At 41.4% G+C, this 21,504-nt stretch overlaps 1 protein-coding gene across 41 annotated transcripts in view; it reads right to left on the bottom strand.

Moving 5' to 3' along the window:
• The window catches only part of DST (dystonin), a 486,283-nt gene that overhangs the window by 125,992 nt on the left and 338,787 nt on the right, over window positions 1–21,504 (bottom strand). For 35 of the 41 annotated variants that reach the window (XR_007923259.2, XR_011388661.1, XR_011388662.1 and 32 more), the window contains 9 exons: window positions 21,286–21,435; window positions 20,943–21,158; window positions 19,971–20,120; window positions 18,524–18,757; window positions 17,160–17,312; window positions 15,254–15,487; window positions 14,511–14,777; window positions 8,848–9,390; window positions 7,673–7,849 (listed from right to left, as the gene is read on the bottom strand). Coding sequence is in view for 38 of the 41 variants with exons in the window: in XM_051855540.2 (XP_051711500.1) it covers window positions 7,673–7,849; window positions 8,848–9,390; window positions 14,511–14,777; window positions 15,254–15,487; window positions 17,160–17,312; window positions 18,524–18,757; window positions 19,971–20,120; window positions 20,943–21,158; window positions 21,286–21,435 (2,124 nt within the window). In the remaining 3 variants the exon portion in view is untranslated. The remainder of the gene's footprint in view (window positions 1–7,672; window positions 7,850–8,847; window positions 9,391–14,510; window positions 14,778–15,253; window positions 15,488–17,159; window positions 17,313–18,523; window positions 18,758–19,970; window positions 20,121–20,942; window positions 21,159–21,285; window positions 21,436–21,504) is intronic. The other 6 variants (XM_051855565.2, XM_051855566.2, XM_051855567.2 and 3 more) reach the window with 1 other exon arrangement.

The raw sequence follows: 21,504 nt of genomic DNA, 5'->3' as shown, positions 1-21,504 counted from the left end.
AATCCTGAAGGTAAGAAAAATCACTGGAAGTTGACATGAAGAGAGGGAAATGAGGGCCTCCTCTGTGGTGGTGACACTGAGTCGGGGCCTGAATAAACTGTGGATCTGGACATGTACAAATGGAGAGGGAAAACATTTCCCAGCAGGACAAATACAAGGCACAAAGATGCGGATAGAGAAATCACAGGAGAAGTGGGGAGGCCTGTCCAGTTTGAGAATGTGCATGGGTGGATATATAGAAATAGGGCTGGAAGACCGACAATGTTAGGCTAATGGTTTACATTTTGTCCTGTAGAAATGGGGTGTTACGGGGCTAGCATTGCAGTGTAGCAGATGAGACCACAGCCTGTGAGGCCGGCAACCTCTATGGGTGGTTAGTGTCCTGGCTGCTCCACTTGCCATCCAGCTTTCTGCTCATGGTCCGGGAAAGCAGTGGAAGATGGTCTAAGTACTGCGGCCCCTGAACCCACATGAGAGACCAGGAAGAAGCTCTTGGCTTCTGGCTTCAGCCTGGCCCAGCCCCAGCCACTGCAGACATCTAGGGAGTGAACCAGAGGATGGACAATCTCTCTTTCTCCCTCTCTGTAACTCTGCCTCTCAAATAAATAAATTAATAAATATTTTAAAAATTTAAAAAAAGAATGCATAGCTATTCAAATCATTTGAGTAAAGGGTTGAGTAGGAACATCCTCAGGGCTGAATAATAGGAAGGCTAAATTTGTGACCCTGCAAGGGCAAAATTTAATGGGACAGAAATGAATCAGAGATGCCAGGAGTGAAAATGCAGTGAGGAACACTGAGGGCTGAGGACCAGCGCAGTTTTACTACTCCGTCTGGGCTGAGAAAGTGGAATTAGTTGCAGAGATGGAAAGCATACAAAGGACTTGCTAATGTTACTGAAGCTGCATTGTGCAAGAGAGTAGCCACTAACTTCCTGTGGTTTTTAAATTTATTTTAAATAAATTAGAATCAGATAAAATTACAAATTCAATTCCTCAGCGGACCAAGCCACATTTCCAGCACTTAGTGGCCAGGTATGACTAGTGGCCACCATATTGGCCACAGCAATTACAGAACGTTTCCATCATCACAGGATGTTTTATTAGTACTGCTCAACAGAGTGGGAACAAAGGATGAGATAAGAAGCATCCAGTTCTTGAGCCTAGGTAAGTTACAGAGTTTGTGAACAAAAGTAAGAACAAATTTCAGTGGCAAGTAGCTGCCATTCTCAAATTCACAACTTCAGGGTGCTTCTGGGACCTTCATATGGAGGACACTGAGCACAAACTGGAACTACATAGGCAGAACTGTCAGCTAGGACACCTGATGCAACCGCTGAAGGCCAAAGCACAGCGACACCAGAGAAGGACATGGTAAAGGGTCAGGGAGGGTTCTTGTAGTCAGAGGAATGGGAGAGGAGGCAGAAAATAATGTGATCACAGAGGTGGAAATGAGCCCCAAATAATTCTGTCCTTATTGTTTGGGTATGGTTCAAGTGCGACCTCCACAAGTTCATGTTAAGAGGGGGAGTGGGAGCCAGCATCGTGCCATAGTGGGCTAAGCCTCTACCCACATCCCACATGGGCGCCGTTTCCTGTCCCGGCTGCACCTCTTCTGATCCAGCTCTCTGCTATAGCCTGGAGAATCAGCAGAAGATGGCCAAAGTGCTTGGACCCCTGCACCCACATGAGAGACCCAGAAAAATCTCCTGGCTTTGGATTACCCCAGCTCTGGCCATTGCAGTCATTTAGGGAGTGCACCAGCAGATGGAAGATTTTTCTCACTCTGTCTCTCCCTCTCTGTCTGCAACTCTAACTCTCAAATAAATAAATAAATAAATCTTAAAAGGGGGGGTGGGGGCTTTAAGAAGTGAGGTCATTAGGTCATTGCCTGAGTGCCCTGAGAAGGGATTAAGGTCATTCTCCAGGGACCCTGGCTTCTCACAGAGTGAGTTATTACGAAAGGGACTCTCCTCTCTCTGGCTCCTGTCTCCCCACCTGCTCTCTCCCTCTCTAATGCGCGCTCCCATGATGACATCTGCCACAAAGTGGTGCGGTCAATGGGACCTTTGCAGAGCCAGCACCTTGCTGCCTGGACGTTCAACCTCCGGAAGTGTGAGATAAGCAAACCTTTTTTTTTTTTTTTTAAAGTCCCTCGGGGTTAGGTGTTTTCTTACAGTAATGAAAAAGGAACAAATACATTCCCTCAGCTTAAAGGTAAGACAGATGTTGCAAAAGGTTAGCAATGTCTTATTGGTTTAGAAATGACAATGTAAACCAAAAGAGTAATGCCTTCTTGAACTTCCTGAATGGAGGTCCCTGTGGATCTCTGAGAAAGCAGATGCAGCGGGAGCGAGGAGAAGAGGGGCAGAAGCGTGACCACAGCAAAGTCTTCCCGAAGTCTGGCCCTGCAATCTGAACACCCCTGACACATCTCTGCCCCAGTGGCCTGGCTGGCCACAGAGGCCCTATGCTTAGCTTCAGTTTCACTTAAGGTACTTGAACTCCTCTTCCAGTCTTGCATTCAAATTTCCAAGTCCATACATCCAACTGTAGATGAACTCATGCCTGGCCAAGGGCTCAAGTTTCCAACTGCTTCTTGAATGTTTCCATCTGGGTGTAAACAATCACCTTAGAACTCAGAAGCACTAGATCTGAACCCATCATCTCGTTCCTTGCACCAGTACTTCTTCCTGAGGTTACACCTCATTACCCAAGTAGAAAACCTGATGCGCCTACTGCAGTCTGTCCTCTCAATCTGTTCCTCATACAAATCAAGCACCAAGCCCTGACAATTTTACCTGCTTAATATATATATGTATTTCTATATATTTTATATATTTACTATATACAATATATATTATATATATATATATCTAACATACGTATTTTAAATAATCAGACTTTTGTATTTCTGGATTACTTCAAGACAATCCCTCACTCATGTTACTGACAAAAGACAGCCCATGCTATCTTCAGTCCCACCTTTGTCCACTTTCTGTCCCACAAAGTCCAATGACACAGCCATCTGAGCATCTGTTCACGCTAGACCCAAAGCCTTCATATCTCTACATACTAATCTTTTCACATACCTATACCCTCGTAATCCTGAACCTAGCACTTGCTTGTTCCTTTATATTCAGCTGGGAAGCCTTTCCTCTTTCCTCACACCCCTAGTTCAGCACTTCCCCCCAGGAACTTCCACAATCACCCAGTGACAATTTCTTAATTTGATGGAAGTCCATGTCTTCCATCAAACTGTAAATTTCTTGAGAACCAGGAACTCATTCTATTCAACCTTCTATTCATAGTGTTCCGTCTAGTGCTTGGCACATAGCCACCACCTGATAAAAGTTTCTAGAATGAATGAATAAATAAGCAAGGGTATAAGACCTAAAAAGTTCCTCTTCTGTTTCAGTATTTATTATTGTTTTAAAATAAATACCTAAGGGTTATGGCTAAAATATCAATTAATTTTTTATGATACAAGAAATTATGAGGACACATGGGCAGTCTCTGTATACGCTGAAAACCCACCAACCTATGGCTAACATGGAATTTGTGACCTGAATACCAGATCCTGCAGGTTTTTTAAGCAGAAAAAAATGCACATCAAAGTAACTCTATTTGGGGAATTCTCTTAGAGATTTAGTTTTAAAAAGTGACAGAAATCCCTTGAGACATGGACTTGCTCTATAAACATATTTATATCACATGTTTATTTAGATCTTCTAAATAATGTTAAAAAATTAAGAACAGCTTCTCCCATCCTCAAATTTTTTTCAAAATATGAGTTCCCTGAGGACAGAAACAGGGTTTTAACATCTCTGTGTTTTTGTAAAACCAAACAATGGGTCCACTTCAAAAATGTTCACTGAATGAATAAACATAGTAAAAGTTATTGTGGTTCTAGAAAAACACCCAATACCAAATATGGCTGTGCCTTCCATCTTAACACCTAGAAATGGATTACAAAAGAAGTAGATACATCATTATTTCTTCTCTCCAAATCAGCCCATGCCTTGATTCTCCAAAACTGTGTTCAAAAAGGTTAACAGTTTTCAATTATTACATGTATCAGGTCATAGTTAAGTGTTAGTGGTGGTTATGGTACTATTTTGGAACAAAACTTCAAATTGATATATTCAAATGTGTACCTTAAATTATTTTGAAATGATTTTAATAAAAGTAAATGAAACATGAAAGAAGCATCTGCAACAGGGACTTCTGTAAAATTGTGGCCTTGATCTCTAAAGCTGCAGGCACTTGTCCAGTTTATGAAAGTTTCCTTGCTTGACACCACCAGAGAGTCCAAGAAATCTGGCCCCTTAACTAGTTCCCAACCTGTGTCTCAGAATGGTCCCAGAATCCTATCTTCTGTGTCTATGATGGGGCTAAAATCCTCTTTTATTCTCTCCAAGATCTTGATGTGTGTCACATAGCCCAGTGGTATTAGGCTGTTGACAACACAGCTAATAATCCCCTGAATAGGAATGCTAAAAACAACATGCATTGGACAGAAATACCTCAAATGAATCAACAGGGTACCCCCAAGTCAAATTCATTTTACCACAGAATATAAATAGAAGTTAGTATGTTAGATGTAGATGAATGATTTTTGTTTTAGCTTTATGTGTTTATATTATTGGTAAAAGAAAAATAATTTTAACATGTTGCTAATTTTTCTAAATGGAGACTATCTAATCCTCATAAAAATTTATCCTCACTACATACTAGTATTTTCATCTATAAAAAAATATGTACATATGCCAGGGAAAACCTTAGGCACACATTTAATTTTTAAAATTGTGCTGTGGCTTAATTAGAATTCATTCTCCTTTGAGATGTCTCTCTTTATATTTCTCTGAGTGCCTAAAGAAGTTGTTTTCTACAGGGCTTAGCAAATAAATTTTGCTGTTTTAAAAATTAATCCATATATCTATTTAATTAAAAAGCTATAGCATTCTCTTGGGATTTTCTCTCTGTTTTGCTCTAGTTCCATAAAAATTAGTTTATACAGGATATAATCTGGTTTTTAACATAGGTCTAACTCAACATGTATGTTCTATGTTCTATACCTTTCTTTATATAGGGCATTATGTCCTAACTACATGTAACATAGGAAATCACAGTAATTATTTTAAACTATTGGCATTTCCTACCAAAATAACAGCCTTAACATCTCAGTATCTTCATTTCCGCCACCATATATTCTGTCCTTGGGCACTTATCCAAGTGGAAACTGAAAACTTAATTACAACAGATCTGTTCTTATGCTTGTGGAAAAAAAAAAAAAAAGAAAGTAAAAACAAATAAAGCTACACTGAAGGCTGGCACTGTGGTGTAGGTTAAGCCTCCTCCTGCAGAACCTGCATCCCATATGGCTGCTCCTTTTCTGATCCAGCTCTCTGCTATGGCCTGGGAAAACAGTGGAAGATGGCCCGAGTGCTTGGGCCCCTGCACCCATGTGGGAGATCCAAGGAAGCTCCTGGCTGCGGATGGGAGGAGCTCCGGCCATTGTGGCCATCTGGGGAGTGAAGCAGTGGATGGAAGACTTCTCTCTCTCTCTGTCTGTAACTCTGCCTCTCAAATAAATCAATAAAATCTTTAAGGAAGAAAAATACTGAAAAAAATATGTCTGAAGGCAGGAGACAACCCATGGGGAAGCTGTATCCATATGGTGGTACTGACCTCACTCAAGACATCTCCCTGACGCCTGGGTAGGGGTTTGGGTTAACTCTCTAGCCCCAGAATGACTCCATCCTCTTTACCTCCTTGCCCCTCTCCTGCCCTCCACTCATCCTTTGCTTCCACCTCCCTTACAGGGCCTTCTCTCAGTTTGGTCTTAACTGCAACATTCACTTCCAGGATGACTTCATTTTCTTCCAACTGCAGAGGCCAGTGCCCGGCAATGCCTAATGTTAAGTCACCCAGTGGAACTCTTCTTTCTAGTTAACAACACAGTGATTTCTGACTTTGTAACTGACACACAGTCAAACTTAAACAGCAGTTGTTTAACAGGCAATCCTGGCAACAGAACTGAATCATCAGCCATGGCAGTACTAAGCTACCGCCACCTATCTACTTAATATCACAGAGTGCGGAGGGTACTTTGAAAGGTCTGTGGGGAACTGAAAGATTTTTATTTCGGTACAAATTAATTTTGAGGTCCATGCCTACTTTCATCACAATTATGCATAAGACTCTTCACAGATTTAGATGAAATTTTCAAGTTCAAAATTGTTGGTCATATTAAATAATAAAAAAATACTACCTCTGTTTACATTAGAATTTTTAAATATACTTTAAATTTTAAAAATAGCAGAGACTCCCTCTGCAGTGTGGGGATGATAAAGATTCCCACAGTGGCAGAAGTCTGACATTAAACCTGCATTTCTGAAAGGGAAAACGGGGGCCAGTGCTGTGACATAATGGGTAAAGTTGCAACACACCAGCATCCCACACTGGTGCTAGTTCGAGTCCCAGCTGCATCTTTTCCCATCCAGCTCCCTGCTAATGCACCTAGGAAAGCAGTGGAGGATGGCCCAAGTTCTTGGGCCCCCTGCACCCACATGGGAGACCTGGAAGAAACTCCTTACACCTGGCTTCCATCTGACCCAGCCCTGGCCACTGCAGGCACCTGGGGAGTGAACCAGCAGGTGGAAGATTTCTTTCTTTCTCTCTCTTTCTCATTCTCTATCTCTGCCTTCTAAATAAATAAAATAAATTTTAAAAAAAGAGAGAGAGAGAGAAAGAGAAGCAGACTTCTTCAGAACTGTGCTAAGTAATAGTAACTGACTTTGTATCTCCATGGATCATGAGGATCCTATATAGGAACCCTAGTCCTGGTCCTTAGAGTTCCTGAATATGACAGTGATAGTCCTTCCCTTGCATCTGGACACTGGACAAGTATTTCTTGAATATCTGCTTTGAGCCATTTTAGGCACTGGGAAAACAGCAATGGACGAAGCAGAGAGGGAGATCTGCCCTCACGGAGCTTAATTCTAATGAAGGAAAAAACAATGAAAAGTATCTGGATAAGGCTGGCGCTGCGGCTCACTAGGCTAATCCTCCGCCTGAGGCACCAGCACCCCAGGTTCTAGTCCCGGTCAGGGCGCCGGACTCTGTCCCGGTTGCTCCGCTTCCAGTCCAGCTCTCTGCTGTGGCCCGGGAAGGCAGTGGAGGATGGCCCAGGTCCTTGGGCCCTGCACCCGCATGGGAGACCAGAAAGAAGCACCTGGCTCCTGGCTTTGGATCGGCACAGCACCGGCCATAGCAGCCATTTGGGGGTGAACCAACGGAAGGAAGACCTTTCTCTCTGTCTCTGTCTCTCTCTCACTGTCTAACTCTGCCTGTCCAAAAAAAAAAAAAAAAAAAAAGTATCTGGATAAATAAGAGGCCTAAACAACTCTAGGTTTTGTTTGGGCAGAAGCTGCTGTGGAATGCAAGTAACAGGCCTTGCAGCCACAGCAAACCGGTCAGGGCAGCAGGAAAAGAACGAACGCACTGTGAAGACACACAACTTCCTCTGGAGGGAGGAATGCACTTCTCCCAAATCCTCCGCTCCTCTACCCTGAGTGAAATTATCACAGAAGTGTGGGAATCGGAAGCCTTCCAGTAACTCTACTGAAGGGCTGGCTTTGGTGCTCGCTGAGGCGTGCCCCCTCTCTCACCTTGGTCTCTTCTAACTGCCTTTGCAGATTCTTGGGGTCCACAGCAATGGGTTCAAGTAAGTGTTTGCTTGCCACGGCCTCACAGGCCTGGAGTCCAGAAAGAAGTCCACAAGAAGCGTCTTCATAGTGTTGGTATTTGTCCACCAGATCTTTAAGATTGTTTCCAAGAACATTGCACTAAAAATCAAGAGAAAAGGGTTGGGGTGAGAGATTAAACTTGACTTTTAACATGTGCCAAATAAACTTACGACCCATGAACTATGAAACCTGGGAAAAAAGAGTTAATTAATAAAAAAGAGTTAATGAAAACTCTATAGTTCTCAGATATTCTCTTTTATATGAAGTATATTCTAAAAAGTCAAAAAGTAACATAAAAATGAGGAGACAGCTTAGATTTATACCAACTCAAAAACATTCACTTAAGGGATGATTTTAATCCAGAATAAAGGATAAAGACAACAACGGTCAAAGGAGGCAGGTTTACCAAGGCATATTCCCACTGGGGTTTACACACCGGGAATGCAGGTATGTATTTTATGGGAAGGTTTCCAACGTGCTTGATAACTTATTTCTGCAAGTTGCACAAGATTCATTAACAAAAGGAGAGCAAATGGCAAATTGTACATTAGAATGAAGCAAAACCCAAAGTCAGCAATAGTCTGTAAATCCTATCAATTCAGCTTACTGTTCAGCAAACAAGGAAATGTGTTCTTACTGTTTTAAACAAAACTCTTGTACTTATTCACAAAAGCAAAAGAAGCAGAATAGTTTGTTAGTTGTTGATTATTAAAGTAACATACTGATCAAGTGTATTTGTAATACAATCACTTGCAATGTTTGTGTAGAGACCTAAGACAATACTTGCATACTTTCCAAGTTCAGTGGCCACAAGCCACTCCATATGCTTGGAGTCAATACATAAATGCCATCTGGTGGTCAGGTTGGATAGCACAGTTTTAGAGTTTAGGCTTCCACAAAAAATAAAAAACTGGGAGCTCTCAATCTTTAAACACTTTTTTCAGAACGAAAGAATACAAGGGAAGTAGGCTGGAACTACCTCTACTCGCTATTTCGGTTTTCAGGTTTCCTACTTCTAATCCCAAAAGGAAAGTTAAGAGGACAGAGTGGAAACAATAACCACAGATTTTCCCCTTAAAAAATAAAAATAGCATTACCTTAGAGTAGAGAGACCTGAACCGATCAGTAGCGTGATCGAGCTTGCCCTGGACTTCTCTGTGGGTGGCAGAGGTGTCAATATTACCCTTGTCAGTCTTGCCGTCTCTCTTGCTGCAAGATTTGGCGGCTTCTAACACTCTGTTTCCAGAAATCGTGATGTACCGCAGGTCCCCTTTGTGAGAAATAACGTCTTCAGAGAAACTCTTCTGCCTCTTTAATTTGGTCATTAAACTATTGAAGTCGTCTGCACCTGCCCCCAGGTTTTCCAGCTCCTGTTCCGCCTGCTGCAGCCAGTGCTCGAACTCGCTATAATCAGCATCGAACTTCTCTAATTCTTCCTGCAGCGAGTGCGTCAACTTCATTTTCTTCTCCGACTCTGCCAGTGCTGTTTCATAATGTGCTTTCAGCTCCTTCATGTTCTTCTGCAGCTTCTCTTTTTCCTCAGGAGAGAGATAGCGACCCTGTTTCTCAAGCAGCGCTTGGGCAGACTGAGTGGCTACGATGACTGCTTGGTGCTGAGAGATGATCTTCTCGTGTTGGGCCTAAGTGAAAACAAACTGACGGTCACTTTAAAGCAAAAGGGGGTTATATCAGGGCCATCAGGAGCTCCAACCAGCTTCAGAGAGGCACAGGGCCACAACTTGGTCTTCATACCCCTTCCCAAGCTGTAAAACATTCCTTTTTATCGCTGAGCTTCAGCATAGCTAGAACTGCATTTTGAGCTCTCCCATTTTATTTTTAAGGAAGTTTCCAACCTTTGCTAGCAAGTACCTAGATAATTGCACAAGACACATACTTTTTTTGAGAAATTTGGGGGAAAATGCTAACAAATAAGGGTGGCTGGTTGGCCCAATATTTATAAGATGCTGCTTAGGGGGCCCGCGCTGTGGCGTAACAGGTAAAGCAGCTGCCTGCAGTGCTGGCATCCTTAATGGGCGCCTGTTCAAAACCTGGCTGCTGCACTTCTGTTCCAGCTCTCTGCTATGGCTTGGGAAAGCAGTACAATATGGCCCAAGTCCTTGGGGCCCTGTTCCCATGTGGGAGACCCAGAAGAAGCTCCTGGCTTCGGATCGACACAGCTTCAGCCGTTGTGGCCAATTGGGGAGTGAACCAGTGGGTTGAAGACCTCTCTCTGGCCGTGGCTCAATAGGCCAATCCTCTGCCTGAGGCGCCGGCACCCCAGGTTCTAGTCCCGGTCGGGGCACTGGATTCTGTCCTGGTCACTCCTCTTCCTGTCCAGCTCTCTGCTCTGGCCCAGGAGTGCAGTGGAGGATGGCCCAAGTGCTTGGGCCCTGCACCTGCATGGGAGACCAGCAGAAGCACCTGGCTCCTGGCTTCCGATCAGCACGGTGCACCTGCCACAGCGCGCCAGCTGCAGCGCACCAGCTGCAGTGGTCATTGCGGGGTGAACCAATGGAAAAGGAAGACCTTTCTCTCTGTCTCTCTCTCTCACTGTCCACTCTGCCTGTCCAAAAAAAAAAAAAAAAACCCTCTCTCTCTGCCCTTCTTTCCTTCTCTGTGTATCTCTGACTTTCAAATAAATAAATAAATCTCAAAAAAAAAAAAAAAAAATAAAAAGTTGCTGCTTAGGATGCCCACATCCCATACAGCATGCCCAGGTTGGAATACCGGTTATGCATGTCGTGGGAAGCAGCAAACGGTATGCTCAAATGGTTAATCCTTGCATCCATGTGGAAGATTCAGATTGAGTTCAAGGCTCCTGGCTTCTGCTTGGTCTCATCCCAGCTGTTGCAGGTATTTGGGGAATGAAGCAACAGATGGGGGGACTCTCTCTCTCTTTTTCAAAGTAAAAAAAAAATAATAAATTTCTATTCCAATTCTAAAGCAAACATCTACTGGTTTAATCTGATCATATTTGACTCACTGCTTCTTCATGGTCACCCAAAAGGGATCTCTAAAGTCCTTAAACAATTATTGAGCAGAGAAATGCAATATTTTTAATTAGGAAATTATCCTGAAAAAAACATTTAGGTACAGAGAAAAAAATTGATATTTTAAAGCTTCAACAATAATTAAGCAAGAGCCATGTACAGTCAGAGAAACCCAATGTAAATACAGGAAGCAATATAATAAAAGAGAACTCAGCTTCACTGGGCTCCTACCCATCACAGGGCTGCTGTAAGGAGCACATGAGATCACATCCACAGAACACTTCCTGTATAGCCTAGCACATGCCAGGGATTCAAATCTACTCCAAAGGCAGGAAGGCAGAGTTCTCAGGCAGGTGTGCTGCAGAACAAGTCCCAGATATGCAGAGCTACTGACAGCACCTCCGCCTTCAGACAGCATGTGGGCCACAGGTGGCTGAAGCCCCTTGCCCTCCACCCCTAAGTATCTTCTCCTATTCATCCCAATATGCCATACAAAATGGCAAAATGCATAATCACCCTTTTGAGCAATGTTCTACGTTTCTTATAATGGCTTACATGGAACCAAATGACCTGATCCTGCTATCTTAGATCTCTTTTTTATTGCTCTAACCTCTTTGCTGCTCCTACTCCTACCCACACCAGCTCCCCCTTGGCAGACACTATAGGACCTTTTTTTTTTTTTCCTGTTTTTCTTTTTGTCTGCCTAAAACAGCTTTTACATCAGATAGGCATTTGGCTAACCCCTCCCTCCATCTTCCTTTTTAGTCTGTACAAATCCCATCTTCCCCATGTGGTCTACCACATGAGCCTCCTTAAACACAGGTCTACCTTCACGAGCCTCCTTAAACACAGAAAAGGGTTCCCAGCTCCACAGCCTCACTTTCCCAGTTCCTTACGTTTCCTCCCTTAGCACCCATCATCTTCCAACAAGCCACAGCAGTAAGTTACTGTCTGCTGCACTATGCACAGCCCCTTAGTATGCAAGCAACAGGACAGCTTTATTTTCCTCACTGCAAAGTCCCAAGTGCCTAGAACAATGCTGACAGTCAGGAGCTGAAGCAAAAGAACTATTTGCTACTAGGTAACAAGAACATAGAGTAACCACTCATTTATGTAAGTCTGATCCCAATTAGTCAGTTGCAAACAATTACCATTGCAGGCTCGCTGTCTGTAACTATGCCTGTCATATGATGGGCACATGAAAATAATCTTTTTAAAAAGATTTATTTATTTATTTATTTATTTGAAAGACTGACATAGAGAGAGAGAGAGATACAGAGAGATTTTCCATCTTATAGTTCACTACCCAAATGCTAGCAACAACCAGGGCTGGGCCAAGCCAAAGCTAGAAGTCAGAAACTCCCTCCCATTTAGGTGGCAGGGACCCAAGTATTTAGGCCATCATCCACTGCTTCCCTGGCACATTAACAGGAGGCTGGATGGAAAGCAGAACAGCCAGGACTTGAACTGGCCCAGCAATATTGGATGTGGACATCCTAAGCAGCAGCTTAGTTGGTGCCCCACCACGCCTACCCCAATAAACAATCTTCACTAAGTTTTCTTCCATAGATTCAATCTTTCATATTTGAATATATGCATATGCTACATTCCATAAGGACTCTACATAACAGGATGGATAGACATACAGGATATCTTTAAAATGTCCAGATCCATCTCCTGCCTTTTACAGATGTAGTATCTCAGGCTAAAGGAAAATGGGTTGGTCCAGGACAGGTGGTACAACTACGGAGAGATAGACATCCTTGGCTCAGTGCCTTTGACCATCTCTCCACTCTACCAGGAGACTTTTAGGCACATTAAGACTCCCATATTCTTAGTGGTAAAAAGATCAGAAGGGAAATGTCATGCTGCAGCTAAACACAGGGCATTCCTGTGTGACATCTTCATGTTTAAGTCCACCTGCTGGTATTTTTCACTACTTTGGTCAAGTTACTAACTTTTCTTGACTTCTTTGTAACTGACTGATAAAGTTCCTTTAGGAATTCATCAGATGTCTCATTTTAACACACAATTGTAATAAAGTCCAATAACAGTCCTTGTAACTGAGATATAAGTAACACTTCCACTCTTCTGCCTTAATTTATATTTTCTATAAGAACTCCACAGAGAGCATCCTATTACAAGGATTCCCAAGACACAGAGCTGGAGGGAAACAAATAGAACTTTCTAAGTCTCTAATTACCAAAAGCCAAAATGAAATTATTGATTACAAGATACTTGAAAATTTTTTTCTACAGTTGCTTTGTTCCTCTGACAGCACTGATGCTAGCTTTACTTTCCATCAGGAAGCAATTTTTTTTTTTTTTTTTTTGGACAGCAGAGTTAGACACAGAGAGAAAGGTCTTCCTTTTCTATTGGTTCACCCCCAAAATGGCCACTACGGCTGACACACTGCACCGATCCAAAGCCAGGAACCAGGTGCTTCCTCCTGGTCTCCCATGCAGGTGCAGGGCCCAGGCACTTGGGCCATCGTCCACTGCATTCCCAGACCACAGCTGAGAGAGCTGGACTGGAAGAGGAGCAACCGGGACAGAATCCGGTGCCCCAACCGGGACTAGAACCCAGGGTGCCAGCACCACGGGCAGAGGATTAGCCAAGTGAGCTGTGGCGCCAACCTAGGAAGCAAATTTTTTAGGACTTTTGTCTCTTCTCAACAACAGCCTTCACTGACTGTATTAGATGAGTTGAGTGCTTAAAGACCTTAAATAAGCTGAAGATTGCACAATGAGCTAGTCAACAAATACGGATTGGAATTTAGGAGTGAGCACATGCCTTAGTTTTAAATCCAAACTCCATCAGGGGTGGTATAAGACCCTCAAGATTATTTGATCTGGCCCTGCCAAGGCAACCACAGGCGAGACTCGAAATTCAATAAATCTACAGCACACTAATTTTTAAGTTGATCATTTTGTATGGCCCATGAATGTTGTTGTAAATATCCAAATGGTCCATGGCAGAAGAAAGGTTCCCCACCACTGCCTTACAAGATGTGTAACTCGGGCAGCCTAGTAGTTCTGTAAGCTACAGTTTCCCCCTTTATAAAGTGAAAATAACCACCTCAAATAGTAACTGAGAAGGCTCTAAGAGTTAAGTTCAGAAAGAGCTCAAGAGCATGCCTGGCCCACTTTAATTGCTCTACAAATGTCAATTATTTTTATTATTACAGTCTTCCCTCACTGTCCTTAGAGGATTGCATCCAGGATCTCTGTGAGTTCAAAATCTAGGGATACCCGAGAGTCTTATATAAAATGATGCACTATTTGCACACAACCTATGTACATCCTCTTTACATCACTTTAGATCATCTGTACATTAATTAGAATGCCTAACACAATGTAAATGCTTGGTAAACAGCTGTAATGTTGTTGAAGGAATAATGACAAGGAAAAAGTCTGCACATGTTCATTATAGACACAGGTTTTCTTTTCTCAAATCTTTTCAATCTGCAAACTGGTTGAATCTGTGAATGAAGAACCTTAAAGGTTCAGGGAGTTGAATGTATCTCTATCAACTCTTCACAATTCTATATTACTTATGTGGAGAATGCCAGATCCAATGATTAACTCCTTATTATTATTATTATTATTATTGATATTTATTAGTTGTTATAATAAATGCCCAAGGACAAAAGGACACTATACCCTCTATGGTCATTAAGGTTTGCAAAGATAACTCATGTGTTAAGTTGCTTTCATCTTCATGACCTGGAAATAAAACTTTAAAATACCATTGCATTTAAAACAACACACCTTGATTTTCTGGTATTGCTGGTTGAGGTTCTCCTCGGTAGTTCCAACTTGCCCATCAACATCGGTTTCCAACAAGTTACCATTAACTTCATCCTCTTCACCAATCCCCGACATGCCATCACCTTCTTGAAAATGTGTTCCATTCTGTTGAATTACCCCTTTGTGATTTGCACCTGCCCTTTCTGAGTCTTTGTCAACATTGGACAACCAGTCCAAAAGGTTCTCTATTTTGGTTTTGCTTTCTTCCAGCTGCTTCACAGCCGCCACCTGGACAGGGAAAGTTCACAACAGGTATTCAGAACACAGGTCAAAGCATGGCTTTAGAACATCCAAAAGTAAGTGCTTAGATAACTTTAAATTAGGAAAAGAATACTAAAAATTGACACACATTGAAGCTTTAATGCATTAAAATTAAACCTTAGAGCAACAGGCAATTACTCTGAAGTTTTTACTGTTTTTAAAAATATAATCCAAAGTTAAAACTGTAATTGACAAGGGATGACACATTTCACAAGCAGAAAGTCTCACAATCTTACTTAAATTTTAAGCAAAAGTTAAGTAAAGCCAACTCCTCAAACCTTTAGTAATATTTGTTTGGATGCAAAGCTGGAAACCCAATATTCTAGTCCTTGGCACTAATCAATGCTAACTACCACCTGGCATCACTTCATATATGAGGTAGATATTATCTCAGTCGTTTACTGATACAGCAATACTGTCCTGCCATACATCTGAATAAATACCTTTTCAGTTTCTTCCTTGATTGCCGTCGTCACAACTTTATCCAGTTCCTTCTTCGACTGTTCTGCCTTTAAATTAAGCTGCTCACACTTTATCTTAGCTTCATTAAGTTTCTGTTCAATCAAAGCTTTATCTTCTTGTGACAGCTTTTCACCATTCTCTTTTAAGAAGTTTTCTGTGTTTTTCACTATTTCTGCCAAAGCCTGTGCACTTCCTTGCATATCTTTTTGTAATTCCTTATAATACAAAAGAAAAAAATATTATTAAATTTAGCTCTTCCAGAGTTGTAATCTACAAGGAGTGAGCACAGAACTTAGCACAGGCAGTAGTTTGAAAATCATATTCCTATGTTTAACTTGAGTTGACTTATTTTAGTAACAGTATTTGATATAATTTGAAAGCTCAAACAGCATTACAGTAAAGCACGATTTTTTTCATGTTCAATGAAGAAATGTAGTTTGTCAAGCATTGAAAACACTGGAGTATTGAATTTGAGTATATAATCCAAAAATCTGCATATATATCAATTTTTGTACTATATAAATACATTTACAAAAGCTTATAAATACAGGATACTATTTATCCTGTTTTTAAACATTTATTTTTTAATCTATATCCACTGCTCAGGATAAAAACAAAAGTTTTCCCACTGAAGTAAGATGCTATTGTCCTCTAAATCCCAGACTCTACAATATGTATAATATGTTTCTTACTGTGGCTGCTAGGAAGCTCGAAATTAATATCTGTGTTTAGCAGTCATAGCTTTCTTGTCTAGATTTCTATACATAAATTTTCCTCCTTGGTTGTTAGACATTTTCATTCTCTATACCACACTGTGTGTAAGTTTCAGTATTGTTTTTTGCATATCTGTAGCCTTCTTAAATTGTTCTAAATATTTGAATTAAGAGATCTTAATTGAGTCATGATTATGTGACATTAATTGTAATAGTGACTCAACACACAATATTTAATTAACTTTTATGAAAATGTGGCAATGACAGTATTACCAATGCAAAAATTGAGGCTCAGAGAGATTAAGTTATAAAGCCAACAATGTAGATAGTCTGGAATTTGAACAGAGTTATCTAGGTAACAGTCTGGAATTTGAACAGAGTTATCTAGTTAACAGTGAGACTGTTCTTTCCCTTGATACTAAAATAAAAGTATCTGGGGCTGGTGCCGCGGCTCACTAGGCTAATCCTCTGCCTTGCGGCGCTGGCACACTGGGTTCTAGTCCCGGTCGGGGCGCCGGATTCTGTCCTGGTTGCCCCTCTTCCAGGCCAGCTCTCTGCTGTGGCCCGGGAGTGCAGTGGAGGATGGCCCAAGTGCTTGGGCCCTGCACCCCATGGGAGACCAGGAGAAGTACCTGGCTCCTGCCATCGGATCAGCGCGGTGCGTTGGCCGCAGCGCGCGGGCCGCGGCGGCCATTGGAGGGTGAACCAACGGCAAAGGAAGACCTTTCTCTCTGTCTCTCTCTCTCACTGTCCACTCTGCCTGGCAAAAAAAAAAAGGTATCTTAATCTGTCATGTCTCATTTTTTTCCATCTTCAATCAGTAACAAGGAACAAAATGCAGAAAATGATGGCAGAAATAAAAAGGAGCTAGGAAAGACAAAGAACTCATACCAATGATTGTTTCCCCTGAATTGGCCTTAAATGGATCAATTTTATTTCATTATACAAGGTATTTCCATTATCAAACCTTCTATATGTCTTCCACTCAATAACTTACAAAAAAAATCTAACGTTCAGTATAGTGTTTCAAACTCAGGCCTGAGGCAACTAGGTATGCCTTTGCTTCTGAAAAGCCAAAATGACTGGGATTTTTCAATAATCCTGACTGCCTTCCAAATCATAGTACTCAAACCCCACAACAGCACAGAGCTGCCACTACAAAACCAAACTCTACCTCTTGTTTGGACTGGTACTTCTTTAACTCAATTGTGCCATCACCAATCACAAAGGCTTCTTGGTGACCAATAAGGCGGTTTTCAGTTTGGGTGAGGAGATCACATATCCCCTGGAGTTTCTCTTTGTACTCCTCTTGCCGCTCGGCCACAATCTAAAGTGGAGAGAAACCGAGATACTGTAAATGTCACAAAATCCCTGTGTGATAGCTCCTTATCAAAACACTTTTCAAGTTTCCTCTAATCAGCTTTGATAAGTATGCTGTAAACATGATAGCAATGGGGTACAAACTGAGCAAGGTGACACAGAAAGTACGAGCAAGTCCCAGGTACAAGGAAAAAGACCACGTTTGGATGAAACTGCTCGACAGAATACTGGCCATGCATATGTGTAAGAGATGGAACTTCTGACCGACAGGAAGAAGCATCCCATTTTCTTAAGCTCTTGAAACCTGCGACACACACAATTAATTCTGCAAAAAGGACATCAAAAGAGAAGTTAGTCGCGATTTGTTGGTTAACATATTTGAAATGTGTATATAGGTTATCATGCTAGAGACAATGTTTGGTTGCTTCAAGAAATCATAAAAGAAACACTGCATGCAACATATTTACTTATTATGTTTAATTATATTCCCATCTCTCTGCTCATTACTGCTAGTAGAGCACTCTAATATCATTTGTCAAATCTTCTAAAAGATGATTCAGTAAATTAGTACTAATCACTTTCTTCTTTCATTTTCCTATTATATAAATACCAACTATTCATCTTCTAGATGATATTTACTAGGAGCCTAACACAGGTGCCATGAGGCACTAAGTGATTTATTTACAGTCTTTTATGAGTGGTCCCAATACCACCAGGTAAGTACTGTTATGATGTCCAACTTGCCAATGAGAAAGCTGAGGTTGTGACTGCCCTGGGTCACACAGTGAGTGAGCAGTGCAGACGGGATGTAAGCTCAGGCAGTCTGGCCCCAGAGTCTACACTGTGAGTTGCTGTGCCACATCACTTCCCAGAGGAAAACTCTAAACTTTGTAAGCCATATGTTTTATCGATTTAATTCTTGACATTTTTGAATGCATTCATGTTTCCTATTCTTAGGGGGTAAAAAAAATCAAGTCTCCAATCTGAGTAGTTTTAGGAAGTCATGAAAATTAAAATCAACTAAATTATATGGAAACCATATATAAATTATCATGGAAACCAACATCATGATACACTGTAGGATCTCTACACCGTATCCTGTCCATTAATGCCTTTCCAGAAAATCTTCTCTGTGATGCTATAATCCCTGGGTATCTACATTAAAGTGTTACACAGAACTAAAAACAAAGGATTCCAACTCCACAAAGAAAGGCAAACCTTCTGATCATCAAGATCTTGTTCTAGTTGTAACTGAGTCTCTACACGTTCCACCTGAGCAATTACTGATTCCTGCACATCAACAAAACACTTCTGGGTTGCATTTAAGAGCCTCAGTAGTTGCTTGCTTTGCTTGGGTGACAAATCTTGGGCATGTTCAGAAACGAAGAACTGCACATCAAAGGCAATAGTCTCCAGCTGCATTTTGGTATGTCCAAGATCTTTCAACACATTCTGTGAACCAAACAGGACAAGTTACCATTGGAGAATTAAGTCCGGATAAAATTTTAGCAATGATATTTATATTTAAAATAGGCTTCTCGGCCGGTGCCGTGGCTCAATAGGCTAATCCTCCGCCTAGCGGTGCCGGCACACCGGGTTCTAGTCCGGATTCTTTCCTGGTTGCCCCTCTTCCAGGCCAGCTCTCTGCTGTGGCCAGGGAGTGCAGTGGAGGATGGCCCAAGTACTTGGGCCCTGCACCCCATGGGAGACCAGGAAAAGCACCTGGTTCCTGCCATCGGATCAGCGCGGTGCGCCGGCTGCAGCGCGCCAGCCGTGGCGGCCGTTGGAGGGTGAACCAACGGTAAAAGGAAGAACTTTCTCTCTGTCTCTCTGTCTCACTATCCACTCTGCCTGTCAAAAATAAATAAATAAATAAAATAAAATAAAATAGGCTTCTCATATCAGCAATGCAAAGATTTAATGACTGTTTTCATTATTCATCATAAACCTATTAATCATCTCTTAATGTGTGACAATAGTTATTTTAAAACTAAGGTGGTCAATAATATGTAAAAAGATAATTACTCCTTCTAAGAATATTTCTCCTTTGTCTGCCATATCACACTTAAAATGTAACTGAAGAAATGCAAAGATCCAACTAATGTATATTTAGCACACTGAAGGAAAACCTGGCATTATTATTTGCTAATATCTAAACATCCATATAATTCTGGTAACACATAAACAAGACCTTGAAAATTTTGAAGTATGAATTTAATGGGCCTGAATTCCAGTTTTTTTAACCCTCTTTTGAGGAGCCTAACCATCATTCATGAGGCTGATATTTAAATTGAGAACTTGGGAAAAAAATCATGTCTAAATTGACTATGTATAAACCTTACTTATACTATTATGTATTAATATGACAATTTTTAACATGACTAATTTATCCTATCATGTATCTATATGACTGAAACACGAACAAATACAAATGTCAACATGTCAGCAGTCTTAAGAGTTTGCTAAAAGATTTGGGATGGCATCAAATGGCATCCCTAAAATTATGATTATTTAGTAGTTGTGTCAACCCTGAACAAACATCTCTTAGAAATAAAAAAGGGAAGTAATTCTTTATATCATTAACAATGTCTTCTTTTTTCTAAAAACTTACATTAAATCCATAGGTTTTTAAAACATACTTTGTCATATTTACTTTGATACTTGCCTTGAGAAACACCAAATTTTTCTTTACATCTTCAGTGTCTTGAACATTCACATTCTCAATATCTTTCACAGATTTGCTCTTCTCTGATATCCAATCTGAGAATGACTGAAGTTTATGCAGAAATTCTTCATGGGAAACTGCGAGCTTAGACTAAAAAATAAAACTGTGCATTCATTTCTGTCTGTCCCCCAAATTTTAAATTACTACAAACAGTGATTTTGCTAAGGGATTAACACTCTTCATTTTAAGACTAAATTCTCCAATAATCAAATTTTCTCCAAAATTCAAAATTTGGAGGTAGCATTTGGCTTGGCAGTTCAGGCACTACTTGGGATACCTATATCCCATAATGGAGTATTTGGTTTTTAAGTACCAGCTCCACTTCTGATTCTCATTTCTTTCTAACATGCACCCTGGGAGGCAGCACGTGTTGATTCAAGTAGTTAAGTCCCAGCCACCCACAGAGGAAACCTGGATTAAGTTCCTGGTTGCTAGTTTTGGCTTGGCCCAGTCGTTGCTGTTACAGGCACTTGGGAAGTGAACCAGAGATGGAAGATCTTTCTCTGCCTGTACCTGTCTTCCACCTTTAAGATAAGAACACATTTTTTAAAAAATCTGACATCTTGGGACCAATACTGTGGCAAAGGGGGTAAAGCCACTGCCTGAGGTGCCAGCATCCCATATGGGCGACAGTTCAAACCCCGGCTGCTCCACTTCCGATCCAGCTCTCAGCTATGGCCTGGGAAAGCAGAATAAGAGGCTCCGGTCCTTGGGCCCCTGAAACCATGTGGGAGACCTGGAGGAGGCTCCTGGCTTCGGATCGGCCCAGCTCCAGCCATTGCAGCCATCTGGGGGATGAACCATCAGATGGAAGACCTCTCTTTCTCACTCTCTTCCTCTGTCTCTCTGTAACACTGCCTTTCAAATAAATAAATAAATCTTTAAAAAAAAATTTGACATCTTGATGCCCACCATTTCAGAGTCGATCGCAAGCATGATCTGTCTCGTTCTGTCTGAAGACAGGCTGCTGAGGGAGGAGAAGGCAGTGTGCAAACGCTGGTGGCTTGTACTCAACTCCTCAAGAGGTCCTCTAGGAAAGCCAGTGGGAAGAGACTTTAAGAACTCTTCTGCCAACGTCAGGTCTTTTCTTAAAATAATGGCAATTGGAGCCAATCCCAATTCGAATGTCTGTGAAGAAATACATGTCATATATATTGACTACTTAGTGAAAAACTTGAACATAAAAGGAAAGCGCTGTGCCTCTTTGTTCCAAATTGGCTGATTCCATCCATAAACGGGAGCAGACAATTCTTACCTCTAACTGTTTGAGTTGATTCTTCAAAGCTTCTAGATTGTTTTCCAGAGACTCCTGGTTGTCTAACGGAGGCTTCATATCTTGAAGCAAAGCCAAATACTGGTGCATTTTTTCAGTGTGCTGTAAACACTGCTGTAACTCATTGGAAAACTAAAAACAAATTTGAGCATTTTAATTCAACAGCCTTTGCACATGTTTTTAAAGCAAACAAAATGTAGG

Source organism: Oryctolagus cuniculus, chromosome 5, assembly GCF_964237555.1.
Source record: "Oryctolagus cuniculus chromosome 5, mOryCun1.1, whole genome shotgun sequence".
NCBI lineage: Eukaryota > Metazoa > Chordata > Mammalia > Lagomorpha > Leporidae > Oryctolagus > Oryctolagus cuniculus.
The sequence above is the reverse complement of the archived record's forward strand: the minus strand, read 5'-3'. Positions and strand labels throughout refer to the sequence as shown.